The 22855-nt window shown below is 43.3% G+C and overlaps 1 protein-coding gene across 4 annotated transcripts in view; it reads right to left on the bottom strand.

Annotated features, from left to right (window-relative positions):
• Nucleotides 1-22640, bottom strand: part of efna5b (ephrin-A5b) — a 179195-nt gene extending 156555 nt beyond the window's left edge. For 3 of the 4 annotated variants that reach the window (XR_009673134.1, XR_009673133.1, XM_061038746.1), the window contains exon 1: nt 21486-22635. Coding sequence is in view for 2 of the 4 variants with exons in the window: in XM_061038746.1 (XP_060894729.1) it covers nt 21486-21610 (125 nt within the window). In the remaining 2 variants the exon portion in view is untranslated. Of the gene's footprint in view, nt 1-21485 lie in introns of all 4 variants that reach the window. The other variant, XM_061038747.1, reaches the window with a different exon arrangement.
• Nucleotides 22641-22855: the final 215 nt, after the last annotated feature.

Here is a 22855-nt window from a genome sequence, read left to right as displayed (position 1 = left end):
TGTGTTTTTTTTTACTGGAACAACTTGTCCCCAGACAAAGTGTCCTTACGATAAATGAATCTTTGAAAGAATTGTTGCTTTTGAATTTCCTCATGGTTGCTTTCAAACGATTCAGTCAAAGCAAAAACATTTCAACAAAGGGAGTCTAAAATTACACTTTTTACAAGACTACAACACCTAGAGGAAAGTGTGGAACTATTTAAATGTGTAATTGTTTTAAAAGGGCCCCCCTTAAGTTGTGAGGCTATTTACTTTCAAACTAAGTTATTCCCAAAGATGGAACTTTTTTATGCGTATCAATTTACAAAACAACAGCTATCAAATCCACATTTTCACAAAACTAGTCAGTGAATTAAAGCTCACACATTGTTATCCAGGACTAAAACAAGGAATGAGCAGGTACGGTTAAAAACATCAAGAGCACTCAGAGCTAAACACTGGCTGTTAAATCTGACTTCTACATCATGGCACCATCTCAAGAGAATGCAGTCAAAGTATACATGCTGCCTGAATACAAAGTGAATTAACCTAAACCACTGATGCATGCTCAGACACATATTCACATATTCACAAACACACACACACACACACACACACACACACACACACACACACACACACAGCAATAATGTCTACGTGGCTTTGCTTGCACGGTGTCTGTCTGGCGTAGCCCCCAGTGCTGATTCTGCTGTGACAGTGCTCTGAATCAGCAAGATGCATGACTGACTGACTGGGAAAGGGAGAGCTAAACAGGAGCCCATGGTCAAGAAGTATGGTGGTATACACATGGAAATGTGTGTTTCTGTTGCTTGCTAAGTCGAAGTGAGTGTGCAGGTAAAATTGTTTATATATGTGAAGCGAAAAAATCTGTGTTGTGAAGGTTAAATCTGTGATGTGAAGGTAAAATCTGTGATGTGAAGGTAAAATCTGTGATGTGAAGGTAACATTTGTGTTGTGAAGGTAAAATCTGTGATGTGAAGGTAAAATCTGTGATGTGAAGGTAAAATCTGTGATGTTAAGGTAAAATCTGTGATGTGAAGGTAAGGTTGTGGCATTTGACTGTAGAATCTGTGATGTGTGTGAGGGTAAAACTTCGAGGTCTGTAAAACTTCTGATGCTCGCAGGTAAAATTTTGGCATGTGTAGGTCAAATCTGTGATGTGTGTTCTGGCATAATCTGTATGTGTGCATGTGTAAAAATCATTTTTTTTTCTGGTGTGCAGGTCAAATCTGTGAAGTGTGTGCAGATAAAAAAAAAAAAACTGTGATGCTGGTTCAGGCAAAAAAAACAAAATCTGTGATGTGTGTGCAGGTAATGTGGCATGTGGCATTTGCAGGTAGAATCTGTGAGGGTTGTTCAGGTAAAATCAGAAATGTGTGTGCCTGAATGGAAAGGTGATGAAAATGAGAGGAGGCAAAGAGAAGCATGTGGGATGAATTAAGCATTTCTATTTAAAAAAAAACAAAAAACGATGGAGGTCTTGAAGGCATGATGAAAACCTTGGTGTGAACAAAGAGGGGAACTGTTAGTCACATCAGCGCCCCCCACCCCCCCCCCCCCTCCCCATTGGGCTGCTTGGTCCTGTGACAAGCCGTGAATCAGGGGCCATTTACTCAGTAATACACAGAAATAATAGTGTCTCCAATCAGCGACTATTCTGATGGGACTGAATTACTCAGCAAACTCACCCAGTCCAAAATTGAAGTTTTTTTTCCTTGAGCAGAACAGAACCTATTGTATTCTATGTTGTCAACATCTAGGGGCCTAAGCGGTTCTGTAAGCGTTGTGCTTTGATGAGTTTCATTGTGTCAAAAAGATGCGTCTGTTTCATGGTGTCATGTTTTATAACTAAACGTCTATTCCACTGACATTGCAGCTGGCGTTGTAACAGCTTAATTCATGTAAAAATACACACATAGGACACACTTTGTGCCACGAAGTAGAGGTGACTCCATGAAGGCTAAGGTGAATGAGGTCCTTGTCGCTTCAAAGACTCCATTTCTCACGGATATGGGTCATTCCATCTCCCTCTGTCTCCTTTTCTTCTTTACCGCCTTCGACTAGTACCTTCTTTAAATTCAGTCCATAGAACGGGGCACTTTACACTATTAAACCCTCCCCCACCCCGCCCCCACGGCAGCTCCCGGTGTCTGATCAGGAGACACAGGTCATTTGTCATCAAAGAGGGGAGCTCGAGGAAACAGCAAGCCCAGCATGAGAGCTGCACACTGGGGCCTGACAGCTCTCGACGCTGCTCTACAGAACCGCTGAATATAGTCGAGTAGTCAAGTAGCAGTCAGAGAGGAAGAGAGAGACGGGCTGCAGAAGTGGTGTCAGTGTGTTTCCGACTGCGTGTCAGTCCTTCTCCATTGGCTGGTGAAGGTTGTGTACGTGTGTATTTGTGTGTTTGGGCCAACAGCACATGTGTTTGCTAGTTTTCTGTTTTCTCTCAGGACGAAGCTTGACTGGGGGACAGGGAAGGTTAAAGCAAAGAGGACTGCAGATAGAGTCACTTCTGCATATATAGTGTAACCTCTACACACACACACACACACACACACAAACACACACGCACACAGAAATGAACTTAACCTGCACTCACACCCACACACTCAATGCACATGGGGTTGCAGTGGTGAGTGTAGTGCATGTTTGCTCTCTCTGACCTTATAAGCACTAATATGACTCTCTCTCTCACATACACACACACACACATGGATCTACACTCTCATTACAAGCCATACTGAGGAAGAGGAAGAGGAGGCAGAGAGAAGAAGAGAGGCGATGTAAATGCATTCTCAGTCTTTTAACTTTCTCACCTTTCCACATTACATCTTCTCTGAGAGGACAGTAGCAGGAAGTGACAGCAGGCGCCGCGAAAAATGAATAAAACCATCAAGGAGGTGGGTGTAGGGTAGTTGATGGACTACAAGATGAGGTTGAGGAGAGAGGACAGGTACATGGATATAGAACAAAAAGACACAGGGTTAAGAATAGCAGACCTCCTGCTGTGACTCTGTAATAGAGGGGGCTTGTATTTTATCCCGGTGTACATGCAGATACTGTATTGATTGGACTGCGAGGGGTTGACCATGGCAGGGGGGGTATTAAATAAAAGAAAGGGAGGGGAATAGCACAGGACGAGAAAATCAATTTGCCCTGCTTTGATGTCAGACAGCCCTCTTAAAAGGAGGATAGAAGAAGAAACAGAGAGGGAGAGAGAAGGAGACCTAAAAAAGAAGAGTGTTGGTCAGCAAGCCAGACTGAATGTGGTATATCTCCTTTCTCTGCAGCCGTGCCTCAGCCCACACTCCTCACTGCTTTTGTCGCTGGATGCTCGGGTCAGCACATTCGGAGTCTCTGTCTGCAGAACCTTCACCTTTCCTTCTGTTGTCAATAACGGTATTGCTAACCAAGGGTGGGTGGAAAGGCGCTGAGGCGCTGAGGCGCTGAGCCACAGCGATGGACATGGTTACAGACAGGTGCACAAAAATGCACAAGGGAGCCAACACAAGCCAGGTTTGAGGACAGAAAATGCAGTTGCTTGTGTCTGTGTGTGAATGTGAGTGTGAGTGTGAGTGTGAGTGTGTGTATAGGAATCTGTCTACAAGAGTTTGAAACATTGCGTGCCAAGAATCACCCAGGGAAAGGTTTTTGTGGGCCCACCACGTGATCCAGCCGACCCCAGCCTACATCGACAGCATAAGCCAGACATCGACCACTTATCTACCAGCCGCCACCCCTTCCCCCCTCCCCCACCCCCACAAACGCCCTCCCCACCCCACCCTCCGACCCGAACCCCATCAGCGACACAGGACCAGGCAAGCGTGAGAGAAGGTCTGGCGATAGACACGAAATGTGGCACGAAATGCAGAAACGGAGCCCCTCAGACACACACACACACACACACACACACACACACACACACACACACACACACACACGGTGGAGCACACAGACGTCAGCCTTCCAGCCCCAGCCTACAGTGTGGTTAGCTTCTGGCATGCCATGCAGGACCAGAGGCAGCTGTTCTTAACGGAGACATTATGGCTGGATGGAAAAATCTTCATGGTGTCAGAGCATGGAAGAGGACTATTTCACTCAAGTGTAACATTTTCTAAATAGCACAGTATGTACCTATCAAACTGAAATAGCCCCCTGCTTCATAATACAGTATAAAATATATGCTTCTGCATGATCATTTTAAAAAGAAATCGTGTGAGAAATGAGCATATTTTCAATCTTTGGACCTCTTTTGAATGGACAAATGACTTAATAAGGTGTAATTTAAAGAAAATTCAGCCCTATTTTTTAATTCAATGCAGAAATCATTTTGTCACGCAATTTCCTCAATCCAGATGGTTTATATAATAACAGGAAAATTACATCCCTATGTCTGCGGGTGGGTTTGGATAACCTTTAAATCTGCAGTATGTGGCTGATCTCCTGCTACTCTGAAACACGTCCCCCTGACCTTCCAATTAGAGCTCACTACCCAACAGCGGCAACACACTAAATCTTCCCCAGGCTGCAGGTTTTGGACATCGGTATAAAACAGCCTGCTATAAAATCATTACAGGGCTGTAAAACACTGGAAAAATTCACAATTAAAAGACAGAGCGGAGAGACACAGAGGAAACAAAGCCAGGAGGAGAGGAATGATTCTGTGTCCAGATATGTGGAAGAACAACATTTGCACAAGAGGCACAATAACATACAAATCCACAGGGTGATCAGCACGTAGGAGAGTGAATGTTGTCTCTACGGGTTTCAAGGGCGAGGACGGTACAAATGAAATTACCGCAAAGATGTTTGAAACAGCTCTTACTCTTACAGTGGATGTGTCTATAACGCCGTGTGATGAGCAACGACAAGCAAGGAATATCGAATCAATCATAAATCAGTTCGCCTTTTTCTGAGTTTTCTCATACATCACAATATGTGCCATTAGCAAAGACACATACGCCTAATCTGAGCTGTGCTGTGACATTTAATTAACTGGTTTATTACATAAAAAAGTGCACATTCATCACACATGTTCAGACGGATGTATCAGAAAAAGACAGTAGCTCACCCTCCATTAGCCATGTGGGTATTACACGAAATGCCATCCATGTGGCATTAGAGTTGGCATTTTGTGATGAGACTCTTTCTTGATTATAAACTAATTAGGTCTGGATGATTGTAGGGACTCACTGGAATACAGCGAGGGGAGGAATAAGAAATACATTTAAATTGACTGTTGTTAAATGTAAGTACATAAAACCGTATGAAATAATTGTACATATACATGTAAATATGCAACAGAACACCATTAGCGTGGCAATTTATGGCAGAATAGGACGATAACACATCTAATTGCTGCACAATCTAATTAGTGACACCATAATAAGCCATTATATCACATTAATGACGTTACATTAATGACAATGGGGGGCCGGGGACTGTGATGAGGAGGGCTTGTCTCAGACAGAGCGTGCAAAAGGTCACAAAGAAATGATTTATCCGCCGCAGTCTCATCAGATCTGAGTCAGGAACTGTTAGCTCGAATTAAAAGTGAAACTATAGTGCTTTCAATGCAGATCTGACACCGTCCACTGTGGGAGGAGGATTCCCTCAATTAACTTCACAGTGAGACAGAAAGGGGGGCTAATCCATACCTGCTAGTGCCAATATTTAGAAGTCCAGCACGTAGCACACTGAGCCAAGCAGTAAATAAGTAAGCATATGAGCTCAACAAAGGCGCACTATCTTCTACTGCTGGACAACCAAGAGAGGAGCTGTCACTATTGTTTCCACGCACAGTGGTGTTTACTTAAAAGTGCTGATTTGTGGAGTTTCCATTCATTTAAAATAGTTTCTCATTTGGGGGTATCTAAAAATGAATTGTACGCTTGTAGAAAGAATAATTGCAATAAAAAAACATTCTGGTCCTTACAATGTCTCCTTTAATAGGATAAAGGCGAGTCTCCGAAGAACTAAAACTCGACAAAAGATTTATTATTTTTTTAAATCCATTCCAGTGGTCGACTGTGAAACCAGCTCTTTGCGGCATTTAGCCCATAGGAAGAGAACAATAAAACAAATCAATGGTAAGCTTGTAAAAGCTGCAATTTTAGACGGGAAAAAGGGAGCGTCTTCTTTGGAAATAACCGGGTAAGTCCAAGATTAACAAGCTCCCCCTATCACTTATCGATCCGCACTTATTACTTTTAAATGTGGGTAATTTGGGGGGGGGATGGCGTTTGGTGCAGTCTCCGTCTACATCTTTATAGAAATGGCTCCAGTAGGTGTATGGGCCCTAAGTGCACTCGTAAATTGGTTTTATGAGTTTCTGAGACATATCGCTGCTAATGTTTCCACTGGACGGCTTTATGGCCACATTGTAGCGACTCTGGTGGGAGATACTTTCAAATATATTGCAAAAGTGATGTTGACAAAAAAAAAAAAATATGGCTTAGATGTGGATCTTTCCACATTCAAGTCTATGAGTGCTTGTTTAGAATATAAAAGAAAATCATTGTTAGCCAGGCGGAAATTACCTCTTTTAGTTTAAATGAAAATGAATAGGCAACTTCTTGTGTTTTTATAAGAGACTTGGAGCGCTGATATATTTGCGTACACGAGAAAATCTGAAGTCGTTGAGTAAATAATCGACTTTTGTTGTGATTAGAGGTAAAAAGCTGAATTAATCAGCAGAATAGCCATAAAAAGAAAAAAAGTGTGACACTGCTGTGATGCTATTAGTGCGGATGTGTGTTAATGTGTGTGTGTGTGTGTGTGTGTGTGTGTGTGTGTGTGTGTGTGTAACTGTGCGCTGCTCCCTTGTATTATTCTCCAGATGTTCTCTTTCACAGCTCCGTAAAAAAAAGACTACCGGCATTCAGCCACCCCTTTCCTATTTTTCCGTCCTCGCCGTCCCTCCTCCGGCTCACACCATCCGATCCCTTCATCAAAGCGGCCCACTTTGCCAAACATGATCCCTGCCTGTTGTGTGTTAGTTTGGTTTCGAGGAGCGGATTAAACAGTTCCCACCAACCCTCTGATGTGGACCTTATCTCAGGTTTCTCCTGACACTGGCGGTGCTGTGGTGTTATTAGAAGCTAAAGGGGCTTTGTCATGGAGCACAAAAGGCCGAGCTAGGCAGCAGTTAGTACGGCTTTGTTAAGGGTCAGAGGGGTGTTAAATAGACTACACCTGAGGCCGTGTTAACACCTTCACCTGAGACATCCAAACTTCCATGAAAGGGTGAAGGGGCGACTGTGTGCAGGGAGAGGCAGAAAAATGATCTCTGACAGAAATATCAAACTTTATAAATATCTAGCTCTTGAACGTAACGTAGTAATAAAGTATTTGGGGAATTCAGTGGAGATGATTATAGGCAATGGCAAGTCGATTAGAATAAAATTTGAACCAGACTGCTTTTTTTCCCTGTCTCCAAGAGTTGTGTACTGTCTTGAAACATTTTCAAATAGTCCTCTCACACTCAATTTCTCAGTGGATAGCCTCTCTTTGCTGCTGGAATGGAGCCAATCACTGCTCTTCTCTGGAGGTTGCTGTTTATTGATCATTGTATCGCATGGTTGTAATGTGATGTCAATGCCTCTCTTACCTGCCTGAGCAAGCAGGCAAAAAAAAAAAAAGACTCTTTGGATGAGGTCCAAACAGAAACTGAACCCATGAGTACGAATCTAGTGTGCAGATAAAAGAACAGTTGTGATTACTGTGCCCCCAATCATTTGAAAGAAATGAACTTTTCTCATTGTATCACATTCAATTCCTTTCAAAGTTAGATGTGCCCACAGAGGAGGACCAAGGGGAAACTTTAGGGGGGGTAGAGAGACAGACCACATTCTGGGCCAGCTCAGCGTCAGGCCTTGTTACTCCAGATCCCCATCTCCTCACCCTCCCGCCTCTTTTCATCCCCCTCTTATCCCCCACTCCTCTTCCCCCCTCCCCAAGTCTGGTCTGGCTGGCCTACACACGCGATCATCACGCTAGCCAGGCCTAAGCCCCGTAAAGGCTAACACAAGCTCGGCGTAAAAACTCCTATAGGGGCCCACCTCCGTCCTCTCTATCCCCCCCCTCACTACCCTGCCAATCCCCCTCTTCCCTCCTTGTGCTGCCTGACTACACTTTCGCTTCGCATTACTTCTGCTATTCTAACTTTTCCACTTCTGAGCACTATCAATTATGCACTAGAATAACAGTGGGGCCAGGCTCGGCAGCAGGACATAAAGGCCGATTATGAGTGTGAATTATTCAGCCATCTTCGTGCCATGTTCCTCTTACCAGTGATACAGGCAGGCGAGCTGTGCTGCTAATGTACGACGGCAGACACAATCTGACCCGGGCCTTAATGTGAGGACAGCTCTCTACATCCCAGAGACCAGAGAGGATGGAGAGCTGCAGAGGACATTAAAATGTGGCTGTTCTGCATTATTAAAGCAGCTGTGAAGACATAGATTGACAAGTCTGACACTGGCACAGACCCATCGAGTGACACCTGTCCCTAGAAATCCAGGGAAAATCTTCAAATAAATTCATTTGAACCGAAAAAATATCTCTACTTTAAAAAGTAAGGCAAAGAGAAGAAACTCCCAAAGAGTAAATGTGTAAAGTCCTCGCAGCCATCTTGATGTTTTTCTTTAAGGTGGCACAGTCCAGGCATGCAGACAACCTTCCATCACCTTCATGCTCGAGACATGTCTACCTCAACTCCATTTTTCATGACTTGCGTGCAAAGGTTTGCAAGTGCTACTCTTCTTAGACATCACAAACAGTAATGAATATTTCATCACTCCACCCAAAGCCAAGCACGCACTCTAATCCAACACCAGAAATATGATGCATCTGCTTTCCCACAGGCTAATAATCCACTTCAACTCTGATCCTCAAAAGAAATAATAGTACTGAAATATCTGCATACTGTCGGGATTTTCCAAAATGTATATATTTTTTTAAATGTAGGGCAAATTTAAATAATGTGTGTGGAATTTAAAATTAAATCTGGAAACTTTCGATTCCATAAAATTTGTCCGGGGAAATTAAAAATCTGAAATTACAAAGTAATTATTCAGTGAAAAATAAAGTGCAAAAATGATTGCAGGGTATAATAGAATATAAGTATATATAGGTATAAAATGCATTAAGAGGTTTTTGTGTTACATCGCATTTGTGATAATAATCAATAATTTTGTCACCCGCTATGTCCAAAAATATATATTTAAAAATTTTAAATTATTTAACACTTATTTGTTAAAATTGAACGATTTAAATTAAGTTCTTGTGATTTAGTTATAGGTATGAATATTTCATTTATTTTTATTAAGTTAATAGAAATAAAGTTTGTTTTTTTTAACCTTGTGTTTTCTGATTTACTTTTTTCTTCTTAAAATCCTGGAAGTTTGACATGTAAAAGAAATTAATAATTCCCAGGAATTGTTGAAATTTGTTATGAAAAAATGTCAAAGGCACATTAACCTTCAAACAGCCAGGCCAAACACTATGTCGTTTCTGAGAAAAAAAAAAAAAAAAAAAAAAAAAAAAAGCCCCTTTACTCCCTCTTATTTGTGCTTCCGTTCGCCGTGCACGCTCTAATCCCGGCTGGAATGTCTCCGGTCGTGGAGTCCTGCGGCCCCGAGGAACAGAACAGCAGGTGAAACTGAACTCTCTGAGGACTTGTCCCGCCGCTCAGCTACTCCATTACTTCTACTGTAAAGTTCAACCAGACTGTCTGAAAAAGTTAGTTTTTTGAAGCAGGCGTGCTCATGTGCTTTTAGAGAGCCTTTTTTTTTTTTAAATTAAAAAATGATTTGAAGAAATCAAATTAAAGAAACCAAAATCTCTGTCTTAATTAATAGTAATTTAACAATTAATTAACTTTCCTGTGCTTAATGTCCCATGACTTCTACTCCTGGTGATTAATTATCAGATTATTAGAGATTAAAGATTATTTCATGACCCTATGAAGGCTGTCCTGATTTCTTATTTTGAATCAGTCAGGCTTAATGAATGCATTTTTTTTCCGTGACTGAAGTTCTGAACATTTCATAAAAAATCCTGATCCACATTTTGCCGCCATATTTACTTCTTTGTGTCTGGTTTGGCTGTTTCTGCCGCCATGTTTAACCACACACACTTGGATGCGGGGGGGGTTTCATGCTTTATTAAAACGATTAAATGAGGGAAACAGACAGAAAAACCAGGGTAATGAGAGTTTAGGCCACTGTCAGTCATGTGCTGCAGCCACAACATTGGGCCTAATGCTGACAGTGCGCCTGCTGGGTCACCTCAGCAGGACCCTGCGAGGAAAGGACAGGGACAGTAGTTAAAGATCTGATGATCCCCAAGAAGAGGGGAAGGGAAAGAGCGGGAGGAAACCGGCTGACCTATCAGGGATACTTGGCGGGATTAGGAACAAAGAGGGGCGCTTAGAACAAAGGAGGAAGTTATCGTAAAGAGATGTGCTAGCTTCTCAACGAGCCAAGAGCTAAACCAAAACCATCAAACCATCCATCATCGCCATGATGTTTAAAGGGCAAGGTGATGAGAGCCTCCTTAGATGGTTTGGTGATGTTTTGGTTTCCGAAGCTCAACAGTGAGATTAAGGACATTAGAAACTTTTGTATGCATGACTTTGCGGGGAAAGAAAAACACACACCCCCTGAGGATGGAACCATAGGCCGCGCTCATCACCTGTTTATCCGCAGGACTTAGGCCACTTTGGGGACTCCCCTTAAGTCTCACTTATCTCATTAGACCCTTAAAACTGATTAATATGAATGGCGGCAGAGGCCAGCTCAAGGCATTCTTAAGAAAGGAGGGAAGAAGGAAAAAAGAAGAGGAGGTTGAGGAGGGGGTGGATTTTGGAGGAAGGGGGTTTTTGTGTCTCCGGACAATGAGCTGATGGCTTTTTAAGCCTCTCAGTGGCTCTGGGTTAATACCCCGGGCTGCAGTCATGGGATAGGCCGCGGTTCAAAGGCTGCTGCACTCCAAGGCTCGCTGCTCGCTGATTTAGAGGAAGAAAATAAACAAGTAGAATAAATACCACATCTCCTGGAACTTGAACCTCACTAAAGAAATAATGAACTGCGCTTCCAAGCCAACGAGCGTGTATATGTGTGTTTGCCGGCCTATGTACTTTGGGGTGTCATATTTGGTTATGCGGGATAATGTTGGGGCGTAAGCCATCCAGTCAAAGCCGGGCTCAGAGGAGAGGAGAGGGTGAGGATGGGATTTATCACACATTCAGGGGATCAATCACATTCCCTTCAGGGGGAGAAAAAAAACACACTCAGTACAGTTTCACACAGGAAAACCAACCACAAGAGACACACACAAGCACACACACAAACAAAGACGAGACATCCACACGCACACCATGCAACTTCACAAAACGGGGAAAACTATCAAGCAGCTCTCAGAGGAGCCGGCTCGGAGAATTGGGTCAAGAATAGTGCTGTGCTCTGCTATAGTAAACGGTGTGAGTTTCTGCTGCTTCATTACAGCTGGCAGAGGTCGGCAAGGGATACAAGCATGCATGTAAGGGACCCACAAGCAGGTTTCTGTGCACAAACCTCGGGAAAACCATGCAAACGCTAATATGGATGCACATAAACAACAAACACACGCGCATGTTTAAACTCTAAACCCAGATTTCAGTGAAGACTTTGGAGTCAGATCTTGCGTCATACATTTTTAAAGATGATTTATTATCTGCTTGATTCCAGACTTTTCTTAGATCTGCGATCAGACGAGCATCTGTGGCCTTTTTTGAAAAGGCTCGGAGCCAGGAGAGAAGATCTGGAAAAAAGAGCCTTTCATGCCAAAGTAGTGGTGGTTGAAGTTCACTTTGGCTGATTTTTTCTAAGTTCTAAGGCATTACTTTTATAAAATACAGTATGCTAAATTGAAAATAAATTTGATTTTCTCAGCTAAATTTCAGCCTAAATCCCACTTAGCCTTCCAAGACCCTGAGCCTGCAAAGTGACGCAGGTAGAGAGACGAGCCGAGTCGAAGACAAATAAGGAGAGATTTGTTAGGAAATTAGATACCCACCATTTGAATTGGAATTATGCATAATTATCCACACAATTTATCACAATGAAAGAACTTGCAGAGGCCATCTACTTCTGAAGGCAAAACCAGCTCATTCTCATCGTAACAATCTGTCTCCAAGCAGATATAAACCATTCTGTGAAGAAACTCTCCATTAAGCCGCTACATTACACACATCCTGGCATCCTGACGGAGATACATGCTTGATTGTCGGAAAAAAAAAAAAAAGGTGCACTTTCAAGGGCACATTGTGCAATGTGACACAGTAGTAAAGACCAAGATGCAACTTAGTACCACAACATCCACCCCCAAGTAAACAGAGGCCTGTGTGTGGGAGTCTTCAGTGTCAGAGGAGACAAAGCAGGGGTCTAAACCTGAGCTGCCTTAATCCCGTCTCTGTAGAAAATAGCCCCAGTGTCACTAAAACCCGGACCACAAAGACGACACCTCCTCAGGGTGAAGACCCAGAGTCGGTCCCCTGGAGAACCACTGCGAAAGGAAAAACCGCGGACACCACCGGGGAGACGGGGAGACAGACACAGATCCTCATGCATCTTTACACCTTGGCAAGGACAGACAGGGCAGGGAGGGAGGCGGATGAGAGAGGATGGATAGGGCTGGTTGGAAATGAGGAAAACCGCCACCTCTCCTTCTCCACTCCTCTTCTGTCACCCCTCGTGTCTGGCGCTCGCATTATACTCCTTCTCTCCTCTTTTTTTTTTTTTCTCTTTCTGTCCAAGAGTGTACTACATCTTCAGCTGTGCACTCTCACTCCCCCACCCCCACCCCCCCACCTCGCCATCCATTCACACCATTCTCCCTCACTCCTCTCCTTTGCCCTCCCTTTCCTTTTTTTTTCTCCCTGCATTTAAAGCGCATGCATTACTTTCAGCCCAGGCTATGTGGAGTGGACAGAAACAGAGAGAGAGAGAGAGAGAGAGCAGAACAATGGCTGCCTTTGAGTCTCACGAACCAGCATTGGAGGTGGAAGAGGTGGGTGTGGGGGGGGGGGGGGGGGGGGGGGGGGGGTTGAGGGGGTGAGGGGTATTGGCTGCTTGTATTTTCCCTACTGTCAATTCAAACAGGCTAATACCAGCTAGCTTATTATTGGCACGTCTCGCCACAACGGTAGACTGAACAAAGTGAAAGCGACATTGTTGGATTATCTGTTTGTTTATCTTTATGTCTGTGGAAAATTGTCGCAGCGGGCGGAACTTTACAGACACGTGTTCATATTGAAAACAACTCCGGGGGAATCAATAAGTCTTTTCACCTTTTACACGACTGTGCCAACACAAACAGAGAAACAACAGACCCAACACACAAAGAAGAAAAACCATCCAAAGTAACCACCACATGCATATGAGGTCATGATAACACCGGTCATGATTTTTACAATAAATAAAGACAATAAATAAAGACAAGAAATATAGACGTACAAGTTTGGAAATAAACCAAGTGGATTGTGTGGATTCTGAAGAGAAAGCAGAGCAGACCATCGTACAGTCCCTCTGTGTGTTTCTCAGTCTGTCTGTGAAGACGAATTACCTCATGAGTCATTTACAACTGGCTACAACCCGTCAATTAGGTCTTTCTTCACAAGCTGGAGATGTGTTCTCTTCTGGGATCTATTCTCCACACTGCTGCCCAGCTAGAAAAACATCCATTCACTCCCCCGCAGACCCCCGAGTTAAATAAGGAAAACGTCAGCGTAAAGGTCCGAAGCCAGCCTACCATGAAAGGAATTATCTGTGGAAAATGTGTCTGGGCGAAAAAAAAGAAAAGTGAACAATCTCAATCGTTCCCGTCACATTTTCCAGTTGAAAAGTGACCAGTGACGGAGAGATAGAGAGAGAAAATGTGAAGCTCATTTGACGTTTTTGGCCTGTAGATTGTTGTGTAGTTCCTGTAAACATGATAAGAGTTTGACAGTAAATGAGTGTAACGAGGTCAAAGTGACCGAAGCAGACCGAGCATGGTTTAAATCAAGTAACTGTTTGTGGCTTTTATTCCAATTGGGATTCAGATGGGAGAGCAGAGGGCACGGGAGGGCATCAGACAACTCTCAGTAGCGCCCCTTTCTGGCCAGGGGTGATAGATCAGCCAAGTGTTACTACAGTAACAGCTGCTCGTGAGCCTCCATCTTACAGAAGAGAGCAGGGAAGCTGAACGAGGATATGGAAGCGCCATTTTCAGCCACCAACGAGGACTGTACACTACACAATAGCGAGATTCCTGGAACTGCATGCGAGCCTGCGGTCCTGATAATCGTCCTTATAGGGATCTCAAATTGAAACATTCACTTTTCCGGATTTGGAAGCCAAATAAACACGGCAACAAAATAGTGTTTTCTTTCTTTCTCTACTGTTTCCATGTTAACTACAAATCTGCTCAGGTGTTTGCAGTTAAAATATGACTTTGGAAGAAATGATCCTGCAGCTGCTCTAGTGCGGCACAGAGTAACTTCAGGAAAACTAAAGAACCAGTTGGAGGGAAAGAACTTTCCACAACTTTGAAATATTGAGTGCAACTGAGCTGGTGAGAGCAGGGATAGAGGAAAATACAGGCCTCTGATACAACAAACTAGAAGAAGAAAAAAAGCCAACAAAATGTAAAAGGATATTCATATTCTTATCGTTTTCTCATGGCAGGGCACAATACTCGCATCAAGCTTTGCAAATGTGGGTGTTGCATAAGCTTTTTAATACTTTATTGTTTCCAAGTTGAGCTATACACAGTGTTCCCCTGAAAGCCACGGCTTGAATGAAGGCTTAAAGACAGATCGCTCAGCTGATAGAAGTGTTTTCAGCACTCGGTCTGACCTTGGAGTGATTACTCTGAAAACAAAAACCTATGGACATTAAAAAAAATCCGGTTCCCCGGGCAAGGGAGGGAAACATGTGCGACTGAAGTAAAGCTGCCATTCAATACCTTCCATTCCTGTCCGTCCAATAAGAGCCCATGGTCCGCCCTTTGATGGAGACATTTTAGTGTATTTATTCAAAAGGTCTGAGTTGTATTTCAACAAAGTAATCTTGGTCATGATGAGGAATTTTTATCTTAACATACGGCTAGATTAAGTAAGCTCTCTGTATACAATGTTACAAAGAATTACAATTAAACCTCCATATTTGAAGTTTCAGGAGATTGCCCTCACTATAATATTGCACATTAGAAATAAAAAAACTAAAATTTAAGTTGAGGGATTTATTTTTGGTTGAGTCAATACAATTGAGGTAAAAAAAATGTAAAAAATAAATGTTCAAAGGCAATGCTATATTTATTTTAAAGTCATAAAATATTTTTTAAAGTGTATTTTAATTGCAAAAAACAAAAAAGAACCTATATATTTTTTTAAGACCAGAATGTATTATTTAAAAAAAATTGTTAAAAAGGTTTAAAATGAGCTAATAAATTCTATTGGATAGGTGTATATGAAACTGTATTATTATTATTCATATTCCTAGAATAAAAAATACTACTGTTGGGAATGTCTCTCCCAGTTGTAGCCGCCTTAGCTTCAGTATGGATTAGCATATCCAAGACTGCAGACCGAGCACCAGGCTTCCCCAGCGACACGGCCACTTCTGTCCACCGCAGAGCAAGTCCACCAGGGTCACAGCCAAGAGTCCTCCCCCTCTCCCACCGTGCGCTCAACAACAGCTGCTCTGCCAAGCACATTGACTAAGCATTGACTGCTGCCTGCTGGGCTCATTTTCTAGTTAATAGAGAAAAAAAAAATCTAATTTAAATGGAAAGTGCATTTACAGGTCTGCAGAGAAAACACAAAGTGCCATTTAAGCCTAATAGAAGTATTACATCGCACAACAGCATCATTACAGTTTGCTGGTTTTCCAGAAGCTCCTGTTTATTATTTCTCTCTCTCTCTCTCTCTCTTTCTCTCTAGCTTCTGCCTCGCTCTCTTTGTGTCTCCTACACTCGCTGTCCCCGCTGCTCGGTGGCTGCTGGTGCCTGCCAATGCCACAGGCATAAAAGAATGACGGAGAGAGGGGTCATTAATGAGGAGTAATCAGCCCTCAGACTCAGAGAGACGGGAAGAAAAAGAGAGGAAGAGAGCCCCAAACAGTGGAGAGAGTAAAATACAGCAGAGAGTGAGTCAGTGTAAAAATGATAATGTGAACAGGAGGCTAGAGCATTGGGGGGGGGTCACAGAACACCCCACTTTAGCAATCACAGGCACTATAACGTTGTTGTTTTTTTAAATTACAGGTTTCCATCATTTTATCTGAAAATAAAAGTCAACATTGTTATATATAATTTGACATCTGTTAAAGACAGATGGGTGCAGGACTAACTTTCCACCTTTATGCGTATGTGTCTTTGAGTCTCTGCACACGAGCACAGAATTACAAGACAGAGTCCAAGGCGTCTTGGTTTCTGATAAAGGAGAAAAATAAAACTCCTCAAAGACCTCACGGCTCATTTGCTTGCTGCCTTGCACATGCAGATCCAAACACAAAAACATGCACAGACATGTCTGCAACAAAAGAAAGCTGTCCCAAATATCAGTGACACATCTACAGTTTTAAGCCTCCAGTTACAGTACACTGGGGAAAAAAAACACACAAAAAAAAGGAAACAGCACAAGGCACGTTAGAAAATGCTTCCCAGGCTGTTTGTTGAGCTACAAATTATGCATCAAAATACAAATCACCTTGAGCAATTTACATGACCACAACCGCATCAAACTGTTTATGTTAATAACGCTCCACTTCAAGGAGAGTTCTAGTTACGAGTTTGTCGTTTGCAGGCTGGCAAACTTTCTGCTTCGTTATGCCTCGCCGTCAGTGTGTGACCTCTCCCTGAGCTCCTCTCCGAGTGTGCCTGACCTCTGCGCGTCTTTCCCCACCATCAACCGTGGAGGGACTCCCGAAATATCTAATTGTATTCATTCATTTTCTCGGGCCCCGGCAGAGGAAGGAGAGAACAGAGAGCAAAAGGGAGCGGGGAGCGGAAAGGCGGGAGGGAGCGCCGAGAGGCAGCACGGGGGGGGAAAGGCGAGGAGGGATAACGGGGAGGAAGAAAGGGCAGCGGGGGGAGAAGAGGAAGGAAAAGGCTGCCTCCTTACAGCTGAGGCATCATTAGAGCCGCTGTCTGTCCCCTCATTAGAATAAACACTCGCAAGCAAAGACAGTAGGTGAGATAGAAGAAGGCCAAATCCACAGAGGGAAATGTCCCTTTATTTTGAGGTATTTCAAGCTGGAGGAACTCTCTTAGGACCTCAGGAACTCTTAAATCTCAAGGAAAAGAGGCTCAAAGTAACATTTAGAAGGCAAAAACCAAACACGACAACAAAAGAAAAGTTTTAAAGAACAGCTAAACCACAAAGAAGTTGAACCAAAATGTGGATATAAAGGTAGCAAAAGAAAAGATACAGGTTTTTTATACAGAGAAATCGAACAGTAAGCAAGATTCTAGTCTCCTGTTGGAGTTGAGATACAAAACAGAGTGCTGAAGCAAGCCAGCAAAGCAAGCATGGAAATCCCCTCAGCCGCTGCCCCAGTCCCCAACAAAATAAACACTGAGCAGACACAACAGTGGCACCGCTAATACAGATAACGATACGCTCGGCCGATGAGATTTCTGACTAATCTACCAATTGCTTATCATTCGGAGAACTCCAAAACACCAAAGACATTCTAACCTGCATAAACATTTTGCCGACCAAACGTTTCCACTTGAGACACATACAATCCTTATCTGATGTCCCCGTTCAACACGGCTGGAAGTGGAAGCTGTAAAAGTGTCCACACTGCTCTGTTTTGTCTACAAGCAACTCCTTGAATTTCAAGCCCCTTTGCTTATTTTTGTCTACAACTCGGTCACACTTTTGTTCCCCCCACTCATTGTGCACTAACTGAAACTATTCAATATTCACTTTTTGTTTGGGAACTTTTTAACACTTTTTTATTTTGTTTTTTTAGTTGTAGTTAGACGCTCTCCAAAAAAAAAGAGGAAACAGATGACACATCCTTTGAGTGTAAAACAGATCTGATTCATTGCCATTTGCGCGCTTTCAGTGTTTGCTGTGCTTCTCAGGTGATTAAAGTGAGTGAGCAGAGCAGAACGTTCAGTAAAGCACAGGCGGATCCCAGATGGGCACAATGAATAAAAAGCAGGAAAAAAAACGTTTGTTTTTTTTTGTTTTTTTTACATAATCAGCTTTTGGTTTGATGGATTATCTAACTGGGGAAAGTCTTTGGAAGACGCAGCGTCAGACTGCAAGGAGTGGCAGCAGATGACTTTTTTTTCTTGACGTACTCAAAAGAAGAACTTTAACATCAGTGCTCGGATAGAAACTAAAAATAATCTGAAAAAAGTCAACAACCTTTTTAAAAAACTAGAAATTAACCTTTAAAAAACATGTAATTAACCTTTAAATTAGCCACTAATGTGATTTATTCAAGTTTCAATATTAGTTTCTTTGTGTTTCTAGAACAAAGTGACTTTTTGTGTTCACATGGGGCGTTCAGTAAATTCTTGAAGCAGCCGCACTTTTGGTGCGACTGTGAAGCCTCAGAACAAAAGGCACACACGCAGGCTAGCTCTGCTACACTGCCACACAAGCGTTTCTACTGTAATGCACAAGGAAAGGGGTTCAATATTTATTAACTGAGTCATCAATAAGACCGGTTTGCTATCTCTCCATCTCCTCTCTGCTGTTTGGCTACCTCTCTGGCGTCTTGCCTCGGCCCTGCAAGGACTCGAGTCGAGCAAACTCTATTTGGAGTAAGTAGCACGGAGTGACTGCTGTTAGCAGCGTTACAGCCTCTGTGGAAACCTGTTTCCTTTCCTCAGGCGAGAGAGCTTCAGAAACAGATGAGGCCCAGGAAGCTATCTATATCTCAGATATTACCCCGGACCCAGAGAGAGTAAAAAGGCACAACATGCGTGCAGCCGAGTGGATCACACAGCTCTTGTTTTCTCCACTCTCTGCTTTAATGTCACGGTGTCAGATCTGAGATTAACAGTAGTTTTGCTTAAATTCTCCCTTTTTTTTTTCTTCTTCTTCTTCTCTGAAACTGAGAAAACTTGTCAGCACATCTGGAACATATCAGGTTAACTGAACGGCCCCACAAGTCAAAACTTTTCTGTGTAGAAAAAAAGAAAAAAGAAGTGCTGTCTAATAAAAGTTTGTCTATCAGGAGCGGAAATCTAGATTCAACTCTGAAATTGTGTTTGCCTCTGTTAAAGAAAGCGCTCCATAAATAAACAGCCAGGGCAAGCAGAGAGCAGAGACCCAGACCACAACAGTCACGGTCTACGGTATATCAGGGCCGAGAATCTACGCACCCAGCTAGACCGGCTCCGGCTTCAGGAGAGGGCTTCACAGTCAGCCTGCATTTGTTCCCCTGACCACTAATTGCTTCAAGCAATAAATCATGTTTTCCCAAACTTCAAACTGAATATAAATAGTTGTGCAACAAATTCAGCGTGTGCTATTAATGGCTCTGTGCACACTTTGGAGGGTAAGCTGAGCATTTTATTCAACAAATACTAAGTGCCGTTGGCAGTTGAGTGAGAGATCTCTGTAGACTCCAGCAGCAGCGTTTAGACTTAATAAGACCGGGACAAAGCTGTACAGTCTGACTCCAGGAGGGACTTTTAGTCAGAAATGCTGCCTCCACAAACATATCAACTAATTGCTCAGGTGGAGTGAAAGCTGTCCGGGCAGAGAGGAGTTTCACTCAAGGACTGAAGCACCTCTGAGAAACTTTTATTTGAACTTTGCTGACGTGCTCTCATGTGGCCCGTCCGAGTCAACGGCACGTAAGATCCTCACTGTGCATCAGATGGACAGGAAGCTCATTGGAAACACACTCCTCTAAAAATCTAAAGAGTCAAGTATACACTTTTTAATTCCTGAAAGATTGACTATTATTTACAGTATACTGACCATTGGAGTATTTTTATTTTAGCACATTAGCTCAGGACATTGAGGACTTGAGAATCCAAATGAACGAGCAGCCATTTGTACTCAACAGCATACAAAAGTTGAAAACTACAATTCAAGATGTCAGAAAGGGTAGTTTTGACTTTTTCAGAATGAGGAAGCTGAACATGATTAAATAAAGTGGACTTTTTAAAGAGTGTTGAATGGAAAGGTTCCTGGTGTTCGTGCTGTAGAGACATCCACACATATAGTGGAAGAAATCCTTCTACAATTATTCTCCCGCATTTATATTCCAACACATATTTACTTTAAGTTGGTTTCAGTTTTAGCAAGTAAACCTATACATATTAGTTTTTTAAGAGCTCACATGACATCCTGGCCAAATTAACCTGGATATTATATATGTTTTTAAACTTCAAATAGTGCCATGGAGTGTCCAAAAAAAAAAAAACTTTATGATACAAAAACTCACCAAGAAGAGAATAAGTTTCCTCAGCTTCTCTTGTTTGACACACAACATGATCCTATTTTAAAACTATTAGAATTAATAGAAAAACTATTCAGTCATAAACACTAAAAAACCTCTTAGGTTAAAGATCACCTGATTCTTCCAATGCTGGTTCAGCCCCTCAGTTTGTCTTTGAAACTCAAATGTGAAATTGTCATTTTATTCCATTTTTCAGCTGGTGCCTTTAATATATTCATATTAGTGTGTTTACTGAGACCGCTGTATAACAATAACTTTACAGAATTTCCTAAAGGAGTTATTTGAAATGGACTTCTTTATTCTCCTCGAACTGTCTCTAATGAGTATCGATACAACTAAAACTTCTCTCAAACACTGAACAGAGAAAAGCTGCCTTTCTCACCACACAGGTCCGAAACGTATTCACAGGCCTGTATACGTAGACTTCTGACTTGAGTTTTCAGAAACAGGGCGAGAAACACACGCAGTCTAGCGTGAGTGTAAACGTCCATATTCAGTAAACTGTGGGGATTTGTGCGGATTTTGCTGTGTGTTTTGCGTCATTGGAACCTGTTAGACACTGTCGTAAAACAGTCCAGTGGTGTCGAGCCTGAGCAGAACACACAAAAAAAAAAACAGCACAAGATAAAGCTCCAGGATTTATAGGATTTTCATCTCTGTACCTAGAGCTGAATAATTCAAAATTTAAAAAGTGAGTTTCCTGATTTGAACAATATTGACAGCGGGTAGAGCGATGCAGCCGCTGACGGCTCTGTCTGGGCCTTATTGCGCACGGTTTTAATCTTTAGTTTCCTGGAGGGGGACGCGCTCTTAATGAGCAGCCACGTATTGAAAATAAGACACAGTTTCCCTTTACATTCCTGTTTTCTGTCATCTCCGCTACAGCCTGTACCTACAGCTACTGGCATTCTGCCCTCACTGCGGAGAATAAACACCGATGAACCCCGGGGTTCATGCAGATGCGAGGAGACGGAACATCGCCGAGGCTCCGCGGTGAAACCTGTCCGCTGTCCGGCCACTTACTTGGTGTTGGTCCGGTTCCAGAAGACGGCGTAGCGGTCGGCCACCACTTTGGAACTGGGCTCCTGGCTAAATACACACATCAACAGCACCAGGCAGAGGAAGATGACCATTTCCATTTGCAGCATCACTACAGCAAAAGTTCGGCACGTATTCCTCTTCTGTGTTTTGGGTCAGTCAGGCGAGTGATCAGGGGCGCTTCAACCGGGACAGGTGACGAGTCTCATTCACATGTGGCCGTGTATTGCTGGCGCAGTTTGTGAAAGAAATAAAATTGCGCACAACATGGAGAAGGTGGTGTGACCATTCACGGAGGGACTGGAGATGCCACTTGTTCAGGTTGCCGGAAGAAAAAAAAATTCAAGTTACAAAACCAACGCGTCACTGCCTATTCTCTCTCGTGCAGGTCGAGGGTCCAGATGAATCATGGGCTTTATTTCAGCTTTGACAAATCCGTGGTGGGCTGACAAAAATACCTCTCCCACTACATGCACAAACAGTGAGCACGTAAGCACGAAAATTGCGCAGCACACAAGAGTCAATGTCTTCAGTGGAGAGGTTATGTTCCCTCTTGTGCAGAGAGCTACTGGATGTAACCTGTGTCAGGACAAGTGACAACTGCTCAACACTTCGTCTTACTCCAAACCCAACGCGCACGAGGATTAGTCAGTCCAATATGTGATGGAGAAAAGAGAGAGAGAGAGGCTCAATGTGTCCAATGACGGCGTGTGGCGCACGTCAGATGTCCATGTTCTCCGGGCAACTTTTTAAAGCCATACAGTCAGGCAGCCAGTGGTAGATGAATCGTATTTGTTTTGCTCGGTGGGGGTGCCTCCAGCGTAAAAACAGGTTGTTATCGTCCCTCTGTGATTTACCGGAGGTGTCACGGCCGAGGTGGGGAGGAGTCCTTCTCGGTGTGGGAGAGAAGACGGACAGCGTTGTGTTTTCTCATGCGCTTCTCTCCGCGGAGACGCTTGTTTATATCCGCATCCCAAACTGTCCTCCTCATATATAAGCCATGGTGGTGCGACGTGCAGGCAAGGGGGGGGAGAAAACTCGCGCTTTCCTCTCTCATGCGCGTGCTGTGTAGTCTTTCGCCTTTTCTCGTGTTTGGGGTTTAAAGACGCCCGGGACACGCAGGAAGGTGAGAGCAAAGGCAGGCAGGCAGCTCCAGACGCCGACTGAGGGAGTGGGTTTGGTTACGGCGGAGCGGGGGATAGTCCCATTGGTTTGAAATGATTTGAATGGGCGTCACTCGAACAAAGCCAAGCCCCTCCCCCCGCCTAAAACCGAGCTAATTCAATTACGGAGAGGTAGAGCTGGAAGGAGACGGGGGAAGAGGTGCACAGGACAGGGACCACTTTTAGGTACAC

This window comes from Labrus mixtus, chromosome 5 (genome assembly GCF_963584025.1).
Source record: "Labrus mixtus chromosome 5, fLabMix1.1, whole genome shotgun sequence".
In the NCBI taxonomy this organism is placed as follows: domain Eukaryota; kingdom Metazoa; phylum Chordata; class Actinopteri; order Labriformes; family Labridae; genus Labrus; species Labrus mixtus.
The sequence above is the reverse complement of the archived record's forward strand: the minus strand, read 5'-3'. Positions and strand labels throughout refer to the sequence as shown.